The following is a 26,381-nucleotide window of genomic DNA, read 5'->3' on the forward strand; positions in this document are numbered from 1 at the left end:
AGGTCTCCGTAATGCCGGGTAACTTGTTGGGACGTCCTCCGTCTTACATCCTGGCAGAGGTCTCCGTAATGCCGGGTAACTTGTTGGGACGTCCTCCGTCTTACATCCTGGCAGAGGTCTCCGTAATGCCGGGTAACTTGTTGGGACGTCCTCCGTCTTACATCCTGGCAGAGGTCTCCGTAATGCCGGGTAACTTGTTGGGACGTCCTCCGTCTTACATCCTGGCAGAGGTCTCCGTAATGCCGGGTAACTTGTTGGGACGTCCTCCGTCTTACATCCTGGCAGAGGTCTCCGTAATGCCGGGTAACTTGTTGGGACGTCCTCCGTCTTATCTACTGGGACAGGACTCCAGGCTGCGGGATAACTCCCTGGGACAGGACTCCAGGCTGCGGGATAACTCCCTGGGACAGGACTCCAGGCTGCGGGATAACTCCCTGGGACAGGACTCCAGGCTGCGGGATAACTCCCTGGGACAGGACTCCAGGCTGCGGGATAACTCCCTGGGACAGGACTCCAGGCTGCGGGATAACTCCCTGGGACAGGACTCCAGGCTGCGGGATAACTCCCTGGGACAGGACTCCAGGCTGCGGGATAACTCCCTGGGACAGGACTCCAGGCTGCGGGATAACTCCCTGGGACAGGACTCCAGGCTGCGGGATAACTCCCTGGGACAGGACTCCAGGCTGCGGGATAACTCCCTGGGACAGGACTCCAGGCTGCGGGATAACTCCCTGGGACAGGACTCCAGGCTGCTGGATAACTCCCTGGGACAGGACTCCAGGCTGCTGGATAACTCCCTGGGACAGGACTCCAGGCTGCGGGATAACTCCCTGGGACAGGTCTCCAGGCTGCGGGATAACTCCCTGGGACAGGTCTCCAGGCTGCGGGATAACTCCCTGGGACAGGTCTCCAGGCTGCGGGATAACTCCCTGGGACAGGTCTCCAGGCTGCGGGATAACTCCCTGGGACAGGTCTCCAGGCTTCGGGATAACTCACTGGGACAGGTCTCCAGGCTGCGGGATAACTCCCTGGGACGTTCTCCATGTTACATATTGGGAAAGTTCTCCAGGCTCTGAGGAACTGGTTGATCCAGATAATGAGATATTGGTGTTGTAAATGCTGAACTCTTTTTGAATGGAGTGTCTCTTGCTCTGCTGTCTGATACTCCCTATACAGGAAAGACAGACAGAGTGTTTTAGTTATATATTTTCTAGGAACTATTTCCATTATTATATTTTGCACTACCAGAAGTATAAAACACCCAGCAACATGGCAATGTACAGTAGTACAGGTGCATATAGGGAGCACAGACCGGGCAGGAGATCTGGGGAGCACTTTCAGGTTTTCTTGCACAGAATAACTTTACGCTTCGCAGCTCCTATATTTCCTCTGCGGTTCCCAGATGACTCCTGCACAGCAAATATCAGGTCATAGAGATAAATCCTGAAACCTCGGAGCAGAGAGATCTCATACAACGTGCAGGAAACATTCAAAGCATCTCATCAGGCAGTTTTGTTATTATTCACTTTTGTTCATAAGGCGCCACAAAGCCTACACATCACCGTACAGGGTACAGACCGTATCAAGTACTGAATAACAGCTCAGACAGGGAAGGACAGATAACAGGGTTCTGAAGCTAGCAGGGGCAGTCACGGCAGGAATCAGCCAAACCCAACGGGTGGACAAGCAAACAGCCCAAGAGGCTGAAGGGGTATAGGAAACAGGGACGGAGCACAGGCAAGGATAGTGCTAGGGGAAGAACATGCCAAGATAAAGGGGTGAACTGGGAATATATATGGAGGATGGAAAAAGAAGAAGAGTATGGGGGGGCTATTACCATCTCGCTCATTTTTTAGTAAAGTGTAAGAACTTACCTTTGTTATCTCTCTTCGAAGTCCATAGGGTCCACAGGGTTGACCTCGGGGTATAGCTGGTTCTAGATCCATGGGCACCACGCAGTTAAAAGCTTTAGCTCCCAGGATGCACTGGGTACATCCTCCTCTATACCCTGTCCCCGAGCCACAGGCACCTCAGTTGGTAAGTAGCCAAGGCCGGAGGAGGAACAACAGAGACAAGGAAGACTGGAACACACAAGAACCATACTCACAGAAAGGGAGACGGAAAACCGGTGATCAGTAACAGCCCATATGAAGCCAGGTGCGTCAGGGCGGGTGCCCTGTGGACTCTGAAGAAAGAGATAACAAAGGTAAGTTCTTACCATAGCTCTCATTTTCTTCTTCAGGGTCCATAGGGGTTCCACAGGGTTGACCTTGGGGATGTCCCAAAGCAGTTCAACTAAGGCGGGCACGCTCCTGCGCTGAGAGGAGAATCCGGCGCCCAAAGGAAGCATCCTGAGTTGCAAAAAGGTGTCAAAATCATAAAACCTCAGAAAGGTCTGAATGGAAGACCATGTGGCCGCCTTACACAGCTAAACAGCTGAGGCGCCACGGCGAGCTGCCCACGAAGGGCCCACAGACCGAGTAGAATGAGCCTTAACAGAAGTCGGAACAGTCAGGCCCACCCATGTAGAAGCCTCTGAAATAGCCAATATGAAGCCATCTAGCCAAAATGTGTTTGTTGGCTGGCCATCCCCTCTTGTGAAATCCATAGAGTAAAAATAAGGAATCCGATTTCCGAAGGGAACTGGTCCACTCCATAAAAATCCTGACTACACAGACCTCATCCAAGGAGGCCTCACCAGCTGAGAGATCAGGTGACTGAAGGGCCGATACAACAATTTCCTGATTAATGTGGAAATTAGAAACCACTGTAGGTAGAAATCCTGGACGAGTGCAAAGCACCGCCCTGTCCTTGTGAAATATCAGAAAGGGAGGACGTCAAGAGAGCGTCCCCAATTCTGAACCCTCCTTGCCGAATCAAATCGCTAGAAGAAAGTCTGAGTAGTCAACCATTTGAGTTCCTCCAACTCTAGTGGTTCAAATGGAGGACCCTGGAAGGCCCGAAGAACTACCGCCAAATCCCAAGGAGCCACTGGGGGAACAAAAGGGAGGCTGAATCCTCAGGGCGCCTTGGAAAAAAGGTGTGCATATCGGGTAGCGGAGCTATCCTTCGCTGGAACCACACTGTGCAGAAACATGGACTTTTAACGAGGCCAGGTGTAGGTCCAAACCAGACTGAAGGAATGCCAAAATCCTAGAAATATGAAACACTTGAGGATGTAATTTCTCGTGCCACACTGAAATAGGTATGTCACACTCTGTGGTAGATCCTGGCTGAGGCAGGCTTCTGTGGCCGAAGCATCGTGCTGATGACAGAGCTACTGTAGAGGAGCCCTTGGACCTAAAGATGGATGTCTCAAAAGCCACGCCGTCAAAGACAGACGACCCAGATCTGGGTAAAGGCAGGGACCCTGAGACAACAGGTCTGGATGTAGAGGCAGTAGGAACGGAGTGTCGATGGAGAGACTCCGAAGATCTGAGTACCAAGGATGTCTGGGCCAAGCCGGAGCCACCAGCAGGATCGTGCCGCTGTCGTGCTTGAATTTCAGAATAACTCGAGGAAGCAGGGATATCGGAGGGAATAGATATGCAAACTGGAAGGTCCATCACACCGACAGAGAATCCAAAAGCTTGCTTTGGCATCTCTTGTTCTGGACCTGTACACTGGCAACTTGTGATTGGAATGGGAAGCCAGTAGGTCCACCTCCGGCAGGCCCCATTTGTCTACAAGGACATGAAACACCTCTTGGTGAAGAGGCCATTCCCCAGGATGCACATCATGAAGGCTGAGGAAGTTTGCTTCCCAATTGAGGACTCCTGGAATGAACACTGCTGAAATGGCCGGAAGGTGGCACTCTGCCCAAGACAGGATGCGTGACACCTCTGTCACCGCTGCCCAACTGATAGATCTCCCTTGATGGTTGAAGTACGGCACTGTGGTGGCGTTGTTGGACTGAAGCTGCACGGCTTTTCCTTGAAGAACGTGACTTGACAACTGGAAGGCCCAGTACACGGCCCGAAGTTCCAGAAGGTTGATTGGGAGAATCGCTTCTTTTGCTGTCCAACGGCCCTGAAGCGAATGTGGACCTGTCACTGCACCCCAACCCTGGAGACTGGCATCTGTTGTCAGAAGAACCCAGTCCGGGATCCAAAAGGTTCGACCTCTGGTGAGATGAGATGTCTGAAGCCACCAAGACAGAGACAGGCTCACCTCCGGAGACAGCACCAGCATCTGAGTCCTGATCCGATGTGGTAACCTGTTCCATTTGGATAGAATCAGCCCCTCCAAGGGCCTGGAATGGAACTGGGCATATTCCACCATGTCAAATGCGGACACCATGAACCCTAGAACCCGCATTGCCGAGTGAACAGACACCCAGCAACTGTTCAGGGAACTGCGCAAGATCCTCTGCTGATGAAAATCCATAAGGGCTCCCAAATGAACCATCCTCTGAGAGGAATTAGGGAGGACTTTTTCCAATTTATCAGCCACCCGTGCACTTGCAAACAAGCGATCGTCAGGTGTAGATGTTGTAGAAGTACTTCAGGAGAGCCCGCCAGCAATAGGAGGTTGTTGAGATACAGCAGAGGCCGTATACCATGACTCCGTAGATGGGCATCCATGACAGTCATAATTTTGTTGAATGCCCTTGGAGCCGTGGAGAGGCCAAAGGGCAACGCCCGAAACTGGAAGTGTTGCTGCAGTATAGCAAACTGCAGATACCACTGGTGGGAATGCGCATACCACTGGTGGGAACGCGCTATGGGAACATGAAGGTGGGCATCCTGAATGTCCAGTTAGACCATGTAATCCCCAGGTTCCATAGCCAGAGTGATGGATCGCAAAGTTTCCATCCTGAATTTGGGCACTCTGAGGAACTTGTTCAGAGACTTTGTTTAGGAAAGGCCGATGAGACCTATTTGCTTTCTGAACCAGAAAGAGAGTAGAGTAGTAACCCGTCCCGCGCTGAGAAAACGGAACTGGAACAATTACCCCTGCTTTCAGCAAGGACTCTATGGCTCCCTAAATCTGCAAGGCCTTGGTCTCGTCCAGAGGCGGGCTCATGCAGAAAAACTGGTGGGGAGGTCTGTGATGAAAGGAAAGGACGTACCCCTGAGAGACCACTTCTCGTACCCAAGCATCTGTGGTGGTGTTGCACCAGTACTGGGCGAATTGAAGAAGCCGGCCTCCCACTCTGGGATCCCCCAGAAGGAGGCCCGTCCCTTCAGGCTGAGGGTTTATCCTCCGGCTTGGAAGTAGGGCGTCTAGCCTTCCAGGCTTGTTTCTTAGGCCGCCGATTGCCTAGGGAAGGACTGACCTTTGGACTTCCCCTGAGAACGAAAGGAATGATATGCAGAGGTCCTAGCCTTTGCTGATGGCAGAAAAACTGGACTTAGACTTTGCGAGGGTGTCAACAATTTTGTCCAGGTCTAGGCCAAACAATATCTCCTCATTGAAGGGCAAGGCCTCCAGGCCATTTTTGGAAACAGCATCCGCCCTCCAGGAGCATAACCACAAAGAGCGGCGAGCAGACATGGCTGCGGCCGAGACTCTGGAGGCTGCCTCACCAATATAGGCAGCTGCATCTCTCATATGGCCCACTAAAGACCTTTGAGCCTCAGCAGCCTCCTCAGGGAATGTATCCTCCTGCACATTGGCCCAGCTCTCAATGGCCTTAGCCACCCAGGATATAGCCATGGACGGACGGGCCACAGCCCGAGAGAGAATAAATTACCTGCAGGAAACAGATAACTAGAAGCTAAACGTTGTTGCAGCTGAAACCTCTTACTAGGCGATTGCCAAGCCTCCACCATGAGGTCTGTCAGCTGGTCAGAGAGAGGAAAAACTGCCGAAGTCACTTTTGCCTGTTTGAAATTCGGGTATTTGGATTTAGGGGCCGGAGTGTCATCCTCTATAATATAAAGTATGGATTGAACCGCCCGTACCAATGCTGGCACATTAATAAGAGGATTTAGGATCCACCTCCCGGACAAGAGAATCAGGATCAGACCCCTCAGGCATTTCCCCATCATCCGAGGACGCACCGTGTCTGACAGTTGCGTAGACTGGGATGACATAAGAGCACGTTTAGACGCCTTCTGAGGCTTGCCACTCCAGTACATGGTCTGAAAGGCTGAAGAAGAGGCCGCCAAACTCTGGACTGTACTAGAGAAAACATCCATCCAAGGTGGCTGAACAGCTTGCGGAGGTCCCTGGAAAAGAATGACAGACTGTTGAGGTACCGGAGGAGACTGCATATAGAGCGGTAATCCCTGATAGGGAGCAACAGTCTGAGGCCCAGGAGTAGACTGCAATAATTGCGGGATAACCTGAGAGGGGAGGATGGCTGTTTGGGGTAACCCCATACGGGGGAGAACAGCCAGGACTGCCAGGCAATCCGCGATGGAGGCCAGCACCTGAGAAAACACCGCCCAAGGAGGGTCCTGTCCCATAGTTGGGGGTTTGGAGGGACCAGGCAACTGATGGCACCTCACACAAAGCCCATCCTGAGATAAATCCTCCATATTTACCCCTGCGACGCAGCGTCTGCAGGAGAGCAGAGTGGGAGCCGTGGAGCACTCAACTTCCTCATAAGACATGGCTGACTAAATGAATATATATCTTAAAAAAAATGGAAAGTCTGGAGTGCCAAACTGTGGAACCCACAAGCATGCAACACACAGGTCCACTAATATGGCACCGTGTAGCACACAACTGTATGTGACAGACCTCACAAATACTTGAATTTATATATGTGAGATCAGAGAAAAGCCCTTCCCACACACACCTGTCAGGGCCGTAGGAGAAGGAAAGGGATAGGTATAGACTGACAGTATCAGAACTAAAGGCACAGTCAGCACTAGCAATAGTCACATACAATGCAGAAAGTAATAATCACTGCACCTTGTCACTACAATCACCCTGCCCAGATTCAGTGTCTGGGAGAGCTATAGTGCTGTGTACACTGTCCTACCAGGGGAGAGATATACAGGGGGACTGGTCTGCACGAAGCGATCTGCGCTGCCACCAAGGAAAAGATGGCCGCCGGAGACCTCAGAGGGGGTGTGGCCATAGCTTAGAAACGCCAGACCCAAGCGGAAAGGCGCGCTGAGCTGAGGAGCTGCTAAACAGGGAAGGCTGCCTCCCCTGGCTGGCTATTAACCCCAGGGACACCGGCTCCCGCTGCCATCAAAGCTCCCTGGTGGTCTAGTGGACAAGTGGTGACCAGCGACCTTACCTGTCCCCGTAAATCCGGCAGCTGTCCGGGGAGCCCGCAGAGCGCGGCTAGCACAGACTCTGGGGTCCCGCCTAGATCCCCAGATCTGTACTGGTGTCGTGGCGACGACGGGGTGACGGAGCGGCATCTTGTACGTCCAATAGACAGTCCGATGCTGCTGCTCTGAAGAGTTTAAAAGTAAAATAAACTGAAAACTCATAAAAATAAAAATAAGCTTAGGGATTGCTGATGAGCCCGCCCTGCGCAAACAGTGACCCGACTCCGACCGGGCACCAACGTAAATGGTGGTTCCTGTGGCTCGGGGTATAGAGGATGGACCCAGTGCATCCTGAGAGCTAAAGCTTTTCACTGCGTGGTGCCCGTGGATCCAGATCCAGCTATACCCCAAGGTCAACCATGTGGACCCCTATGGACCCTGAAGAAGGAAAGGTACATTTTGATGTCACCTTCAAAGCTGTGGGGGTTGGTAGAGTCTGACTGGGATCAGGGTACTTTTAGTCCAGCATGTGAGGTGACCAGCAGAGCAGAGGCATTAGTCCGAGGAGGCGCGGAGAGGGCTGCAGAGAGGGCCGAAGGGGTTTAAGTTCTGTAAGCGAGTGTGATGAGTTTGAACTGAGGGAGCCAGAGCTAGTGGTGCGTGGTGCAGAGGGAAGGCGGGGCAGACGCCCTACGGTGGGTGAGGCAGCAGTAGAACAGATTTTAGTGGGGAGAGGTGAGGAAGAGGAAGACAAGTGAGGAGGGGGTCACAGTAGCCTGCGCAGGAAATGAGAGTGTATCTGGGGAAAGGAATGGTTGGAGTCCGGGGATCTGATAGTGGAAGTAGCAGGTGAATGTGGGGAGTGAAGCAAAAAGCAGAGGTCGCGGATGAAACGGAGGCAACGGACTTGGAGGACATAACAAAGGGGGACGTTATTAGTAGTGAGAGTGGGAGAGGTTAAGGGGACCCAGGAAGCGCAGAGACATCCAGGAGGAGACGGCAGACAGGCAGCTGGAGACACAGTATAGAGAGGACGGTCATCAGTGTATAGAAGGTATGGAAACCCTTCAGAGGAAGAGGTGTAGGGGGAGCAGAGAAGGGACCCTTGGGAAACGCCTATACGTACAGGAAGTGAGGGAGAGCTGGAGTCCATGGTAGAGACAGGTAGGAGGTGAACCAGGAAAGTACCAAGTTGCGGAGGCCAATGGCGTGGCAAGTGTGGTGGACAGTATCTTAGGCAGCAGGCAGATGGAGGAGGATTTGGAAAGAGAAGTGGCCCTTGGATTTGGCTGTGAGAAGGTCATTGCTGACCTTGATGAGGGCAGGTTCAGTGGAGAGATGGGAAGCCAGGTGGATGGATCTCGGTGGCAAAGTTACAGAGCGATAGGTCAAAGACTGGAGGAGATGGGAGGGGGCATGTGGTCAAAGGGCCAGGAGGAGGAAGGGAAACAGGAGAGGAGGACGTGGACTTCATCCATGGTGGCGGGGGTGAAGGAGGGTAGTGAGAGGGTGTCTGCAGTAAAGAGAGAAGATAGCGTTGCTGATTGCATAAATGATGAGATAAGAGTTGTGAAGTGCATCTTGTGTAACTTGCAGTATGAAGGATCAGTATATGCTCATCATCAACACCCAGGTCCAGGATATCCCCACTCTCTCAGGACAGTGACCTCAGGGGGACAGGTGACATCTTGAACATATCACTACAGGACAGTGACCTCAGGGGGACAGGTGACATCTTGTACATATCACTACAAGACAATGACCTCAGATACAGAGGACAGGTGACATCTTGTACATATCACTACAGGACAATGACCTCAGATACAGAGGACAGGTGACATCTTGTACATATCACTACAGGACAGTGACCTCAGATACAGAGGACAGGTAACATCTTGTACATATCACTACAGGACAATGGCCTCAGATACAGAGGACAGGTGACATCTTGTACATATCACTACAGGACAGTGACCTCAGGGGGACAGGTGACATCTTGTACATATCACTACAGGACAGTGACCTCAGGGGGACAGGTGACATCTTGTACATATCACTACAGGACAGTGACCTCAGATACAGAGGACAGGTGACATCTTGTACATATCACTACAGGACAGTGACCTCAGATACAGGGGACAGGTGACATCTTGTACATATCACTACAGGACAGTGACCTCAGGGGGACAGGTGACATCTTGTACCTATCACTACAGGACAGCGACCTCAGATACAGAGGACAGGTGACATCTTGTACATATCACTACAGGACAGTGACCTCAGGGGGACAGGTGACATCTTGTACATATCACTACAGGACAGTGACCTCAGATACAGAGGACAGGTGACATCTTGTACCTATCACTACAGGACAGCGACCTCAGATACAGAGGACAGGTGACATCTTGTACATATCACTACAGGACAGTGACCTCAGGGGGACAGGTGACATCTTGTACATATCACTACAAGACAATGACCTCAGATACAGAGGACAGGTGACATCTTGTACATATCACTACAGGACAATGACCTCAGATACAGAGGACAGGTGACATCTTGTACATATCACTACAGGACAGTGACCTCAGGGGGACAGGTGACATCTTGTACATATCACTACAGGACAGTGACCTCAGATACAGAGGACAGGTGACATCTTGTACATATCACTACAGGACAGCGACCTCAGATACAGAGGACAGGTGACATCTTGTACATATCACTACAGGACAGTGACCTCAGGGGGACAGGTGACATCTTGTACATATCACTACAGGACAGTGACCTCAGGGGGACAGGTGACATCTTGTACATATCACTACAGGACAGTGACCTCAGATACAGAGGACAGGTGACATCTTGTACATATCACTACAGGACAGTGACCTCAGGGGGACAGGTGACATCTTGTACATATCACTACAGGACAGTGACCTCAGGGGGACAGGTGACATCTTGTACATATCACTACAGGACAGCGACCTCAGATACAGAGGACAGGTGACATCTTGTACATATCACTACAGGACAGTGACCTCAGGGGGACAGGTGACATCTTGTACATATCACTACAGGACAGCGACCTCAGATACAGAGGACAGGTGACATCTTGTACATATCACTACAGGACAGTGACCTCAGATACAGAGGACAGGTGACATCTTGTACATATCACTACAGGACAGTGACCTCAGATACAGAGGACAGGTGACATCTTGTACATATCACTACAGGACAGTGACCTCAGATACAGAGGACAGGTGACATCTTGTACATATCACTACAGGACAGTGACCTCAGGGGGACAGGTGACATCTTGTACATATCACTACAGGACAGTGACCTCAGATACAGAGGACAGGTGACATCTTGTACATATCACTACAGGACAGCGACCTCAGATACAGAGGACAGGTGACAGGTGACATCTTGTACATATCACTACAGGACAGTGACCTCAGGGGGACAGGTGACATCTTGTACGTATCACTACAGGACAGTGACCTCAGATACAGACGACGTATTGATCACCAGCTACGAAGCGATTAGTAAATGCTCCTGTCATCAGATGTGAGCGATACCATGAAGATCCCAGCAATCCGTCTCTCGCCATATATATTCGTAACTGTTAAAATAATCCATCCACATGTAACCTTTATCTAGCGATTTGTCCAACCATTACAGGGATGCAGGGTATAGAAACTATGTAGTGTTAACTACATATAATATATACGGTCACCATCATATAATGACCTACAGAGTCCAGTAGGAAGTCACCCCACCATAAGAAATGACCTATGTATCAGAAAAGAGCACTTCTGTCTTACATGGTTAAGTCCTTTTCGAACGCCACAGGCGACACAGGCTTAGACCATGGGTATAAGGTGGAGCAGAGGAGTCTGGGCACCTACTAGTTTCACTTCTTCCAGGAGTCCTGGCACCACCCCCCCTATACCCCACCCCAGGCCAGTTATGTTCGCAAGCCCAAGGCAGGAGCAAGGAAGAGAAGGAAAAGCAACCTACACATACTGGTACAACACCCCGGAACGCTGAAGGAGGACTGGAACAGAGTAAAAATCCCTGCCAGCCCGGTGCGTCAGGGTGGGCGGCTTATGTCCCCCATGGAGTGAGTTCGAAGAAAAGGACTTAACCAGGTAAGACATAAGTCCTCTTTCCTTCTACACAATCCATAACGGACAAAGGCTTAGACCGTGGGATGTCCCAAAGCTATGCCATTACGGGAGGGGACGCGCTAGAGCTGCGCTGAAAATCCCTTCGGCCAAAAGCAGCTTGCGCAGCAGTAAAGGTGTCAAATGAACAAAACCAGAATAAAGTATGGCCAGAGGACCCGGGCTCAGCCGAAGCGCCGCTGATGAACCTCCCAAGTACAATCCGGTGGAAAAATAAAATCAGACTATAAAGAAAGAACAGAAGGACCGCCATCACTGAAACATGACGGAAAGTCAAACTGAGCCCGTGTGGAATCCGGCCAGTCCCATCTACCAAATTCGTAGAGGACAAGCAGTGACAGTCTTGCAGAGAAGAACGTCCGGGCAAGCAGCATAGTACAAATGACCGACTTGAAGAACTCTGAAGTACTCAAGACTGAGTCAAGAGCAACAAGAGGGGCCAGGTGCGGATAGAAACACGGGCCCAGAGACAGAAGATCCGGCCAGAAGGAAGATACACGCAGAGTGTTGATAGAAGATCTACATATCAAGCTCACCAAGGCCCATAGGGGGCAACCAGGATTGCCATTGCCTCCCTCCCACTGCAACCTGCAGAAGACCTGCGGAATCCACAAAATCGGAGGGAAGACATACGTGAGAATGAACTCCTGCAGGACTGGCAAAACTTCCACCCGAAGGGCTTCCAGAACCCTTGTACGGAAGCAGTACCTCGATAGTCTGTGTTCGTGCAGAGATGCCACCAAGGCGATGACAGGCTACAATCAGAGAAGAACTAGGATCCGAAAGGAGTCTGGACAAAGCCCCTATTCACCTGGGAAGATGCCCAGGGGGCCGAGGAAGCGCTCTTCCCTAACCCGGACTCTGAAGGAAGACTACCGACCGTGCCAAAAGTTAAAACACTGCCCAAATGAGAACTCGACTCTCCTGTTTATGTAGGCGATGGCAGTCACGTTATCGAATTGTACCTGGACCGGACCATTCTGCAGGACCAGCCGAGCCAGGCAGAGGGTTCAGAAGATTGGTCGGAGATCCGCAAAGTTGAACGGCACCCGGCTCACGGAATTCACTGACCCTGGAAGGTTGTACCCAATGTGGAATCCCGAAGAGGGTGACCCCTAATCAAGCGGGACGTCTGTACCACAAAAGGGCGAGCCGAACCTCCCAAGAAGGTGTGAGCTATCGGTGGGACCTGTTCCACAGGGACCATCCTCCATCTGAAGACGCCGGGAGTGAAACTTGGCAAAATCCGCCATGACGGATGTGGAGACAAACGAGCCCAGGCTCTGAATGGACACTCGGTGATGACTAAAAAGCTTGTGAATCCCGGCCTATAGGTTCCAAGCTCTTCTGGTATGAGGAAGACCCACTGAACCCTGTAAGCTAGCAAGGCCATGACTTATGGGAATGCTCCTCTTGGACCGCAAGACTGGGCCGGATAGGAAACTCCAAATAGGCTTTCCGGAAATGCAAGGAGGGCCTGAGATTCCCCAGAGCCAATTCCAGAATGGTGGAGAGAGAGACTCAATGTGTTGAGGAATTCCAGGTGAACAAAGAGGAGACTTGCAAAAAGTCCTTACCTTTCTAAGGGGAGCTAGAACACACTCAGGAGGCCAGCAGGACGAGACCAGAGTACTAAATAACATTGGCCTGTGGTGGGATCTGAACCCTGGACCACTGCCATTTAAAGCATTCGCCTTAACCCCAAGGCCATATTGGCTTTCACCCTAGATGAAATATATAGGATCTAAGGTCTTTCCTGAAAGGCTATAGCGTAGCTGCAGGAGAGAGACCCTCACCATCAAGCATCCTGCACGGTCGCCATCCAGGTGATGGAAACAGGAAGAGTCAGCCTCCCATGCTGGGACCCCCCTAGGTGGAGGTCTGCCTAGTTAATCGCAAGCCTGTCAGTAGGCCTAGAGGTAGGATTACTGATAGACCGGGGCTGTTTAGCTTGGGACATGGAAGAGTCACCTGGAGCCTTGAGAAAGTTTGGCCCTTGATCCTTCCCTCCGAGGAAAGGAGCGAAAAATAAGAGATATGGTAAGACCTTACCTTTGTTATCTCTATTTCTACGAAGTCCATAGGGATCCACAGGAGACCTTGGGGTATAGGTTGACAACGTCAGTCGTCGAGCACCTCAATAGTTACATTTGTGCACCTCTCCTATGCCCCGCCCCCAGGCCAAGGCACCTCAGTTTCGTAACAAGCCAATAACCGGAGGAGAAGAGAGAAGGAAGAAATACTGGAATACTCAAGTATCACATTCTCACATACAGAAGGAGACGGAAAACCGGTGACCAAAACACAGCCCATCTGCAGCACAGGTGCAACAGGGCGGGAGCCCTGTGGATCCCTATGGACTTTGTAGAAATAGAGAATACAAAGGTAAGGTCTTACCATATCTTATTTTCTACTGCAGGGTCCATAGGGCTCCATAGGAGACATTGGGGATGTCCCAAAGCAGTCTCCTTAAGGGTGGGGACGCTCCTGTTCAGAAAGGAGAATCCACCGTCCGAAGGAAGCACCGTGAGAGGCAAAAGGTATCAAATGCATAATACCTCAAGAATGTATGGACAGTAGACCACGTGGCCGCCTTGCACAGCTGAACAGCAGAGGCACCATGACGAGCTGCCCACGAAGGACACACAGAGAATAGAATGAGCCTTAAGAGAGGACGGTACAGGAAGGCCCTCATGAAGGTAAGCCTCTGAAATTGCCAGGCGAATCCAGCCTGCCAAAGTCTGCTTAGTGGCAAGGCCATCCTTTCTTTCGGAAACCAAAAAGGACAAACAACAAGTCAGACTTCCGAAATGAGTTGGTATGGGTCCACATAAGTTTTTAGAGCACGTACCACATCCAAAGAGGCCTCACCAGCTGAAAGGTCTGGGGAGTTAAAAGCTGGTACTACAATTTCCTCATTAATGTGGTAGCTGGGTACCACCTTAGGTAGGAAACCAGGGCGAGTACGAAGAACCGCCCTGTCCCTATGAAAAATCAGAAAGGGAGGGCGACATGAAAGAGGCCCCTAATCTGATACCCTTCTGGCCGAAGCAATGGCTAGAAGAAACAGTTTTAATTGTGAGCCATTTTAAATCCACTGAGCCCAGTGGTTCAAATGGCGGTCCTTGTAGAGCCCTAAAGACCATAGTCAAATCCCTAGGAGCCACCGGTGAGATAAAGGGGGGTTGGATGCAAAGCACACCTTGCATAAAGGTGTGTACATCCGGAAGAGTAGCAATCCTATGGTGAAACAGTACTGACAGGGCAGAAACCTGCACCTTCAGAAAAGCAAGGCGAAGACCGTGATCTAAGCCCGTATGTAGGAATGCCAAAATCCTGGATAATAAAAATGTTTGTGGATTATAACCTCTGGGACGACACCATTCAAAGAATGTGTGCCACACACTGTGATAGAGCTCGCAAGCCTGCTTCTGTGAGACTTTAAGCATGGTGTTCACCACCGAGCTGGAAAAACTCCTGGAACTCAAGAGGGTAGCCTCAAGAGCCACGCCGTCAAAGAAAGACGACTCAGGTCCGGGTAGATGCAAGGACCTTGGGACAACAGGTCCAGACGTTGAGGCAAAGAACTGTGTACCAGTGACGTCTGGGCCACGCTGGAGCCACCAGCAGCAGCATGCCTCTTTCTTGCTTGAACTTCCGAATCACCCGAGGCAGAAGGGAGAATGGAGGAAACAGGTACACGAATTGGAAGGTCCATTTGACCGACAGAGCGTCTACCAACAGAGCCCCCACGTCTCTTGTCCTTGAGCCATACCTTGGCAACTTGTGTTTGGGCACAGATGCCATTAGAAGTCCCCACTTGTTTACCAGAAGATGAAATACTTCCTGGTGAAATGACCATTCTCCTGGGTGTACATCACGACGGCTTAGGAAGTCCACTTCCCAGTTCAGGACTCCCGGGATAAACACCGCCGATATGGCTGGGACATTTTCCTCCGCCCAAGTCAGGATGCTGGACACTTCCATTAGTGCCGCCTGACTTTGAGTGCCTCCTTGGCGGTTTATGTAGGCCACTGTGGTGGCGTTGTCTGACTGGACTTGCACAGGTTTTCCGTGAAGTATGAGCCTTGCTTGCTGAAGAGCCCTTAGAACCGCCCTGAGTTACAATATGTTTAGTGGAAGCACTGACTCCTCTATTGTCCACCTTCCCTGGAAGAGGTGTGAACCTGTCACTGCACCCCAACCCCGGGGACAGGTGTCCGTTGTCAGAAGGACCCACTCCGGGATCCAAAAGGGGCGGCCCTTGGTAGGGTGACTTGTGTGGAGCCACCAAGTCAGAGACAGACGTACCTCCGAAGACCGTACCAATGACTGGGTTCGTATGCAGCATGGAGATCCGTCCCATCAGGAAAGGATCAGTGTCTGTAGAGCCCGGGAATGGAACTAGCCATACTCCACCAGGTCGGAGGTTGACACCATGCAGCCCAGTAACTGTATTGCCGAGTGAATCGACACCCGGCGACTGTGCAGGCAGCTGCGAACATGCTGCTGCAGCGTAGTCATCTTGTCCCTGGTCAAGAAAATCCTCTCTTGCTGAGAATCCAATAATGCCCCAAGAGGTAGCATCCTCTGTGAGGGCGTCAGCTAGGACTTCTTCCAGTCGATCAACCAACCGTGGCTTTGTAGAACTGTTATTGTCAGCTGTAGATGCTGAAGTAGTAATTCCGGAGACCTGGCTAGCAATAGTAGGTCGTCCAGGTAGGGCAACAGATGGAACCCCCGGCAGCCGCCGTTGGGCCGCCATCACTGCCATAAGTTTGGTGAACACCCTGGGTGCCGTGGACAGTCCAAACGGCAGGGCCTGAAACTGGAAGTGTTGTTGTAACACTGCGAACCTGAGGTACCTCTGGTGAGCCGAAGCCATCGGGACATGCAGGTAGGCATCCTCAATGTCCAGAGACAACATAAAATCCCCAGGTTCCATAGCCAGTATAATTGATCGCAGGGTTTCCATTTTGAACCGAGGCACTCGGAGAAACTTGTTTAGGGACTTGAGGTTTAGGATAGGCCTGTATGTACCATTCGGTTTTGGAACCAAAAAGAGGGTGGAATAATACCCCATTCCCCTTCGGGGAGTAGGTACCGGAACTATAACTCCCTGTAGTAGCATAGAACATATAACTTTCTGCAGTTCCAATGCCTTTTCCTGATCCATCTGAAGTCCCGTAGGGAAGAATTGATGAGGAGGTCTGTAGCTGAAGGAGAGGGCGTACCCTTGAGAGACCACTTCCCTTAACCACGTGTCTGTTGTGGTATGCCACCAACACTGGGTGAACTGAAGAAGTCGGCCTCCCTCCTTGGGGTCCCCCAAGGAGAGGCCCGCCCCGTCAGGCTGTGGGTTTAGCGTCGGGCTTGGCAGCTGGACGCCTGGTACTCCAAGCATGCTTCTTGGGCTTTGTGACCTTCTTAGCTCCTGACTGTCTGGAAAAGGACTGAACCTTGGCCTTAACCTGAGGATGGAAAGTCCGAAAGGACTGAGTTCCAGATCCTGATGGCATTGTGGCCCTGGGGATGCCAATCTGTGTGTCCTTAGCCAGCTGTAACCTCACCTATAAGAGAGGTATCCAGGCCCGCTCCAGATGGATGTCATGGCTGACTGCAGTGGCAGGGTGCCATGTGCCCCCTGGGCCACATCGCCATGCGCGCCACGGGCAGTCTGAGTCTCTGTGACACAGCTGCACCGTGCGTGTAGCGCTGACCTAATGGAGTTCAGTCAGCGCTACACAGTGACTGACAAACACACAGCCGCCAGCGCCGACAGCTGTGTGTTTGTTTTGAGTGGCAGCCAATGAGAGTGTCAGACTCTCACTGACTGCTGCTGTGCCCACTGCAGGAGCCGCTCCATCTTCCGGCTCCTGCAGTGGGTAATGGGAGAGACGTCATGACATCTCTCCCATAATGCAGAGCGGCCCGGCCCGGGAGGACGAACGGAGGAGCAGATGGCGGAGGCAGGGATTCAGGTAAGTGTTTTTTTTTTTTTTTAGAATGTGTGTCTACTGGACTACAAGGGGGAGAGCACTACTGGGGGAACTACAAGGGGGGTGGGGACTACTACTGGGGGCATTACAAGGGGGAGAGCACTACTGGGGGCACTACAAGGGGGAGAGCACTACTGGGGGAACTACAAGGGGGGTGGGGACTACTACTGGGGGCATTACAAGGGGGAGAGCACTACTGGGGGCACCACAAGGGGGAGAGCACTACTGGGGGCACCACAAGGGGGAGAGCACTACTGGGGGCACCACAAGGGGGAGAGCACTACTGGGGGCACCACAAGGGGGAGAGCACTACTGGGGGCACCACAAGGGGGGGTGGGGGGGAGCACTACTGGGGGCATTGCAAGGGGGAGAGCACTACTGGGGGCACCACAAGGGGGAGAGCGCTACTGGGGGCACTACAAGGGGGAGAGCGCTACTGGGGGAACCACAAGGGGGGGTGGGGGGGGAGCACTACTGGGGGCATTACAAGGGGGAGAGCACTACTGGGGGCACCACAAGGGGGAGAGCACTACTGGGGGCACCACAAGGGGGAGAGCACTACTGGGGGAACCACAAGGGGGAGAGCACTACTGGGGGAACCACAAGGGGGAGAGCACTACTGGGGGAACCACATTGCACTACTGGGGGCACCACAAGGGGGAGATCACTACTGGGTTACCACAAGGCGGGGTGGGGGGGGAAGCACTACTGGGGGCATTACAAGGGGGAGAGCGCTACTGGGGGCATTACAAGGGGGAGAGCGCTACTGGGGGCATTACAAGGGGGAGAGCGCTACTGGGGGCACTACAAGGGGGAGAGCGCTACTGGGGGCACTACAAGGGGGAGAGCGCTACTGGGGGCACTACAAGGGGGAGAGCGCTACTGGGGAACCACAAGGGGGGGGTGGGGGGGAGCACTACTGGGGGCACCACAAGGGGGAGAGCACTACTGGGGGCACCACAAGGGGGAGAGCACTACTGGGGGCACCACAAGGGGGAGAGCACTACTGGGGGCACCACAAGGGGGAGAGCACTACTGGGGGCACCACAAGGGGGAGAGCACTACTGGGGGAACCACAAGGGGGAGAGCACTACTGGGGGCACCACAAGGGGGAGAGCACTACTGGGGGCACCACAAGGGGGAGAGCACTACTGGGGGCACCACAAGGGGGAGAGCACTACTGGGGGAACCACAAGGGGGAGAGCACTACTGGGGGAACCACAAGGGGGAGAGCACTACTGGGGGAACCACAAGGGGGAGAGCACTACTGGGGGAACCACAAGGGGGAGAGCACTACTGGGGGAACCACAAGGGGGGGTGGGGGGGAAGCACTACTGGGGGCACCACAAGGGGGAGAGCACTACTGGGGGAACCACAAGGGGGAGAGCACTACTGGGGGAACTACAGGGGGGGAAAGCACTACTGGGGGCAAAACAAGGGGGGGGGACTACTACTGGGGGTACTACAAGGGGGAGAGCACTACTACTGGTGGCACTACAAGGGGGAAAATATTACTACTGGGGGCACTACAAGGGGGAGAGCACTACCACTGGGGGCACTACAAAGGGGAGAGCACTACTACTGGGGGCACTGCAAGTGTGAGAGCACTACAATGGGGGTGGGAACCACTACTGGGGGCACTATATAAGAGGCTTACTACTGGAGGCACTGCACAGGAAAGACCACTACTGGGGGCACTGCATAAGGGGATCACTACTGGGGGCACTACTGGAGGCCTGCATAAGGGGGTCCTCTCCTGGGGCACTGCATATGGGCACCACTACAGGGGGCTGCCCCTAATCTTTATTTTGACTTTACATTAATCCCATATGGATCCGCCTCCTCCCTGGAACACTTGGGGGGCACCATAGCACGCACATGCTCCGGGCACCCTGGCTACACGCTACTCCTCTGCCAGGGCCACCTGCATGAATATGACTCTCAGGCTAAAAAAGCTGCCAGCCAGCCCCTGGCTGACTGACACTCCGGGGTGCGAATCACCGGTCACATTGTGGTACAGAGGCCGAGGAGAAAGTACAGAGATACAAGTCCTGCAGTTACACCACACTAAGGCACCCGCACCCCTGGGTACTTTGCCCTTGGATAACTGTGTGCGATAAAAAGGGGAGATCGATGAATGTGACCTCATCCCACAATAAGCAGCGTTACAGGCCAGGAAGGTACACACCGTAGCCGTCAGGGGAGGTACACACCGTAGCCGTCAGAAGAAATAAAATGTATGACACAAATACCTGTATCACTGGCCAGTTACTGCTCAGCTTACCATAGCCCAGTCTGTAGGAAGGACGTTACTGTATAACCTGACCGCAGAGAGGAGACAGGAGCCAGTTACTGCTCAGCTTACCATAGCCCAGTCTGTAGGAAGGACGTTACTGTATAACCTGACCGCAGAGAGGAGACAGGAGCCAGTTACTGCTCAGATTACCATAGCCCAGTCTGTAGGAAGGACGTTACTGTATAACCTGACCGCAGAGGGGAGACAGGAGCCCGTTACTGCTCAGATTACCATAGCCCAGTCTGTAGGAAGGACGTTACTGTATAATCTGACCGCAGAGAGGAGACAGGAGCCAGTTACTGCTCAGCTTACCATAGCCCAGTCTGTAGGAAGGACGTTACTGTATAACCTGACCGCAGAGAGGAGACAGGAGCCAGTTACTGCTCAGCTTACCATAGCCCAGTCTGTAGGAAGGACGTTACTGTATAATCTGACCGCAGAGAGGAGACAGGAGCCAGTTACTGCTCAGCTTACCATAGCCCAGTCTGTAGGAAGGACATTACTGTATAACCTGACCGCAGAGGGGAGACAGGAGCCCGTTACTGCTCAGATTACCATAGCCCAGTCTGTAGGGAGGACGTTACTGTATAACCTGACCGCAGAGAGGAGACAGGAGCCCGTTACTGCTCAGATTACCATAGCCCAGTCTGTAGGAAGGACGTTACTGTATAACCTGACCGCAGAGAGGAGACAGGAGACAGTTACTGCTCAGATTACCATAGCCCAGTCTGTAGGGAGGACGTTACTGTATAACATGACCGCAGAGAGGAGACAGGAGCCAGTTACTGCTCAGATTACCATAGCCCAGTCTGTAGGAAGGACGTTACTGTATAACCTGACCGCAGAGAGGAGACAGGAGCCAGTTACTGCTCAGATTACCATAGCCCAGTCTGTAGGAAGGACGTTACTGTATAACCTGACCGCAGAGAGGAGACAGGAGACAGTTACTGCTTTCCATACACTGACTGAAACTGGCACAGGGTAAAATGGCCGCTCAGGGTGACAGTTGGGAGGCATGGCTGTGGCAGTGAGGGAGCGGGAGAAGGGCAGGGTGGGGAGAGCCTACCTCCTCCTGGCTGAACTAGATCCCCCAGGGCAAGGGCTCCTCCTAATGAAGCGCCCCATTGCATGTACCCTAGTGGTCTCCCCACACCGGCGGTAACAGTGAGCCGCTCTTACCTTAGAGCACCGTTCATGCTCCCTTCCCCAGCGTCAGGCTGCGGTTCCCCGGAGTGTGCTGGGGGACCGCGCAAGGTCACTGACCCGCTCACCGGTGCCGCCGCCGATGGAGCGGCAGTGCGGGCATACTATAGGACGCCTAGCGCTGCCCACAAAAGTAAATAAAAATGAGAGAAGTATAGACTGCTGGGAAGTCTCTAACACGTGCCTGCTCCTGCCGGGCACCAGAACTTAACTGGGAGCATGGAAATAGGGGGGGAGCCGGGGCTGCTGGGAGAAGAAGTGTAACTAGGTGGTGCCCGGACTTCTCCTGCTCCACCCTATACCCATGGTCTAAGCCCGTGTCCCCTATGGAAGTGACCAAGTTATGTCTCCATATCACAGACCTGTCAGTGGCACATGTGTCATTTTCACAACATAACGTCTGCGCTAACCTGACATCATACGTGCGCACTCAGAGCTCTGGCAGTACGCTGCCCCCCGGAGGCCTCAGGGAGGAAATCCCAGCACAGCGGCTGCTGCCGCCCCAGGACCTAGGTGTCATCACTGGTGGAAGCAGCTAGACCCCCAAGCAAGTCTCCGGGAAGGGAGGATGGGTGGTCTCCCATAGACAGCTATTACATCTGTATATGGCCATTACCACCTTAGCTGGGTGTAACTGCTCTGCTAAGAACTATTGAGCAATAAACACAACTATTCCTATTACTGCAAGGCACCAATATCCAGAGACAGCCTGTGACAAGAGCTAACAATCTAATCTATTCCCCAGCCGCCATGTGCGTCACCCAACATCCCAAGACGATGCTCTGCCAGCTACCCTGTACCTTTGACCCCAGGAACAGGAGAATCAAACACAATTTACCAGCAAAGAGTTACTGCAGCAGCTACATCCAACAAGTGTGTCAGTGAAAATGTGGGTGCAGTAAGAGCCTTTGGGGGGGGGGCTGGTGGGAGGGGTTAAGGTGGCAAGGGAGGGGGGGAGGTGGCACCCTGTGGCCGGGTGGCAGAATAACCCAGTGATGGTCCCATGGGAGGAAGCCATAGAGCAGCACTGGGGGGAGCAGTTACACCTCCTCCGCACCCTACAGACTGCAGCTTACCGTGATATTACGCACATTCTCCGTCCAGAAGGTCACTGCCTGCTCACTGCAACTGTCATGGCTCTGCCAAATACACAAAATGACAAAACTAATGAATGCTGGTACTCCCATAATGTGTCATTGCTAAGGTGCCTGCCATCCTGAGACAGCACCAGGCCTGTGTGTGCATGGATACAAAAACACAGTGACCCCAACATCAGCTGTATCTATGGCCGCTCGCTACAGGTCTGTGGCCGCTCGCTACAGGTCAATTCAAATACAATACAGTGGAGCGCTCAAAAGGACACAGTTGAAGAGTCTATTATTGTGCTTTTACTTACATGAAACATACAATCCAATGACTACCAATCTCCGTCCTATGTGCAATAAGTAGCTAAAATGCATAGAACAATATCTCCTATATATTAGGGTTCAAGCCAGTGTTAAGATATAGCTTAATAAGATGAAACATTGCAGGAATCACTGGCAACAAGTAACGGTGCGCACACGCACAGTCAGTATAACGGTGCGCACACGCACAGTCAGTATAACGGTGCGCACACGCACAGTCAGTATAACGGTGCGCACACGCACAGTCAGTATAACGGTGCGCACACGCACAGTCAGTATAACGGTGCGCACACGCACAGTCAGTATAACGGTGCGCACACGCACACAGTCAGTATGACGGTGCGCACACGCACACAGTCAGTATGACGGTGCGCACACGCACAGTCAGTATAACGGTGCACACGCACAGTGAGTATAACGGTGCACACGCACAGTCAGTACAACGGTGCACACGCACAGTCAGTACAACGGTGCACACGCACAGTCAGTATAACGGTGCACACGCACAGTCAGTATAACGGTGCACACACAGGGCCTAATTCGGAGCCGGACGCTCTGACCAGAGCGCTCACTCTGAATCAGGGCCGGGCTACCTAAATTTGGAGCGGCCTCTTGGATGCTCGCATAGCTGTGGGTTGCCACCCACAGCTTATGCGAGCGTCCATGATGATGGTCGCGATGGTCTTGACCATCGGGCTTGCGACGAGACCATGCTTCTCGTTGCCGCAAGTCCTGGAGTGATTTTGGCTCTATCAGAGCCAAAATCACTCTCACTGACATCACTAGTGATGTCAGTGGGGCCGGCATCAGGCGGTAGGCGTTCCCATGGGAACACCTCCGTCTGGCAGGCACGCCCCCAGCACGCCCACCAAAGGGGGCGTGCTGTCACTCACCATCGACAGAACGCCCCCTTTGGTGCGAGACCCCGAGTGACGGCTACCCCGTTGCTCGCCGGGTCTCGCGCATGTGCACGACGGAGCTCCCTCCGTCGTGCACATGCCCACTTGGGCACCATCGACCCGCTTGCGAGCGTACAGCGCTCGCGAGCGGGTCTGAATGAGACGCACAGTCAGTGTGACAGTGCGCACACGCACAGTCAGATTTTCCTTCAGAGATGTACAATAACTATTTTAAAAATCGATCATATCTGAAGGAAAATCTGATATGTTTGTCACATGAACGACGTGCGTTCCCGCTTGTCAGGTAACTATATCTGACGTGTTTGCAGTCAGATTTGGACAATTCCATTAATTTTAATACAGGCAAAAATCGTTCATAGTTCATGAAATCGTTGGTAAAATCATTCAAATCGTTCGCAGTTCATCGTTGCTCTGACAGATCTGACCGTGTGTATTCACCCTAAAAGTAACAGATAAACCTTCTAGAATCCGTTTGAAATAAAAGTGAATTTCCTCATGATATAGTTGGGTGTTTCTTACCGCTGGTTATATATATCGCTGGTTATATATATCGCTGGTTATATATATCAATGGATGTTTGGATCAGTTAGCCGATGGTTTATATTGAAACACTCCTAGAGTGCTGGTCCCAATGGTACTAATACCTGTCCAAGGTGAAGAATGACTTTTCTTATTCGATTCGACAGGTGTGGTTCCAAATAAAGCACACCGCATGGATCCAAAAGCAGCGGCTATACTGTAATCCTTAGCTCCTGGCGCTCGTTAGCAGCACAGACCCGCTGGGAAATCCTTGTTCTATGCTTTTCAGCTACTTATTGCACATAGGCCCTCATTCAGAGCCGTACGCTCTGAGCAGAGCGCACGCTCTGAATGAGGGCCGCCCTCCATAAAAATGGAGCGTCCTCCTGGACGCTCGTATAGCTGTGGGTCACCACCCACAGCCTATACGAGCGTGCAGTTTGATGGGCGCGATGGTCGTGACCATCGCAACTGCGAGCCGGAGGCTGCGGTTGAGGTTTTCAACCGCAAGCCCCGGAGTGATTTTGGCTCTATCAGAGCCAAAATCACTCCCACTGACATCACTAGTGATGTCAGTGGGCCGGCTTCTGACGGGAGGCGTTCCCGTGGGAACGCCCCCGTCAGGGAGGCACGCCCCCGGCACGCCCACCAAAGGGGGCGTGCTGTCAATCAACATCGACAGCACGCCCCCTTTGATCAGACACAACGAGCGAAGGACTTTCCTTCGCTCGTCGCGTCTGGCGCATGCGCACGACGGAGCTCCCTCCGTCGTGCGCATGCTCAGTGCAGAACATCGACCCATCGATCGGACAGCCGCTTGCAAGTGGGTCTGAATCAGGGCCATAGTACGGAGATTGGTAGTCATAGGATTCTAGGTTTCATGTAAATAAAAGAGCAATAATAGACTCATGAACTGTCTGTTTAATCGCTGCACTTTATAATAATGTATCTGTGTGTGCATGGGGCACATCCAGACTCACTGGGTGACTTACCTTCCTGGGGGCTGGGGGCTGCGGTATAAACCCCTCCACGTGATAGTCTCTCTTAGTGGTAGACATGGTTACTGGCACCTGTTCTGCAGGGGAGAATAACTCTCCAAGTGCTTCCTGGCTGCGGGAACGAGACAATCTGTTATCAGTACAGCACAGCACACACCTCTCCTCTCTCTCCATGTGTTATCAGTACAGTACAGCACACACCTCTCCTCTCTCTCCATGTGTTATCAGTACAGTACAGCACACACCTCTCCTCTCTCTCCATGTGTTATCAGTACAGTACACACCTCTCCTCTCTCTCTCCATGTGTTATCAGTACAGTACAGCACACACCTCCTCTCTCTCCATGTGTTATCAGTACAGTACAGCACACACCTCCTCTCTCTCTCCATGTGTTATCAGTACAGTACAGCACACACCTCCTCTCTCTCCATGTGTTATCAGTACAGTACAGCACACACCTCCTCTCTCTCTCCATGTGTTATCAGTACAGTACAGCACACACCTCTCCTCTCTCTCCATGTGTTATCAGTACAGTACAGCACACACCTCCTCTCTCTCTCCATGTGTTATCAGTACAGCACAGCACACACCTCCTCTCTCTCCATGTGTTATCAGTACAGCACAGCACACACCTCCTCTCTCTCCATGTGTTATCAGTACAGCACAGCACACACCTCTCCTCTCTCTCTCCATGTGTTATCAGTACAGTACAGCACACACCTCTCCTCTCTCTATGTGTTATCAGTACAGTACAGCACACACCTCCTCTCTCTCCATGTGTTATCAGTACAGTACAGCACACACCTCCTCTCTCTCCATGTGTTATCAGTACAGTACAGCACACACCTCCTCTCTCTCTCTCCATGTGTTATCAGTACAGTACAGCACACACCTCCTCTCTCTCTCTCCATGTGTTATCAGTACAGTACAGCACACACCTCCCCTCTCTCTCCATGTGTTATCAGTACAGTACAGCACACACCTCCTCTCTCTCTCCATGTGTTATCAGTACAGTACAGCACACACCTCTCCTCTCTCTCTCCATGTGTTATCAGTACAGTACAGCACACACCTCCCCTCTCTCCATGTGTTATCAGTACAGTACAGCACACACCTCCTCTCTCTCTCTCCATGTGTTATCAGTACAGTACAGTACACACCTCCTCTCTCTCCATGTGTTATCAGTACAGTACAGCACACACCTCTCCTCTCTCTCTCCATGTGTTATCAGTACAGTACAGCACACACCTCCTCTCTCTCTCCATGTGTTATCAGTACAGTACAGCACACACCTCCCCTCTCTCTCCATGTGTTATCAGTACAGCACAGCACACACCTCCTCTCTCTCTCCATGTGTTATCAGTACAGTACAGCACACACCTCCTCTCTCTCTCCATGTGTTATCAGTACAGTACAGCACACACCTCCTCTCTCTCTCCATGTGTTATCAGTACAGTACAGCACACACCTCCTCTCTCTCTCCATGTGTTATCAGTACAGCACAGCACACACCTCCTCTCTCTCTCCATGTGTTATCAGTACAGCACAGCACACACCTCCTCTCTCTCTCCATGTGTTATCAGTACAGTACAGCACACACCTCCTCTCTCTCCATGTGTTATCAGTACAGTACAGCACACACCTCCTCTCTCTCTCCATGTGTTATCAGTAC

The 26,381-nt window shown here is 52.3% G+C and overlaps 1 protein-coding gene across 1 annotated transcript; it reads right to left on the reverse strand.

Annotated features, from left to right (window-relative positions):
• Positions 1-1,044: 1,044 nt before the first annotated feature.
• Positions 1,045-24,818, reverse strand: SPAG8 (sperm associated antigen 8). Its single transcript, XM_088466407.1, has 3 exons — positions 24,704-24,818; positions 21,943-22,005; positions 1,045-1,168 (listed from the first exon to the last, which is right to left on the reverse strand). The coding sequence occupies exons 1-3, from the start codon at positions 24,767-24,769 to the stop codon at positions 1,046-1,048; spliced, it is 252 nt and encodes an 83-aa protein (XP_088322533.1). The 5' UTR covers positions 24,770-24,818; the 3' UTR covers position 1,045.
• Between the last annotated feature and the right edge of the window lie 1,563 nt (positions 24,819-26,381).

Source organism: Taudactylus pleione, unplaced genomic scaffold (genome assembly GCF_031769625.1).
Source record: "Taudactylus pleione unplaced genomic scaffold, aTauple2 ptg003059l, whole genome shotgun sequence".
NCBI classification, from domain to species: domain Eukaryota; kingdom Metazoa; phylum Chordata; class Amphibia; order Anura; family Myobatrachidae; genus Taudactylus; species Taudactylus pleione.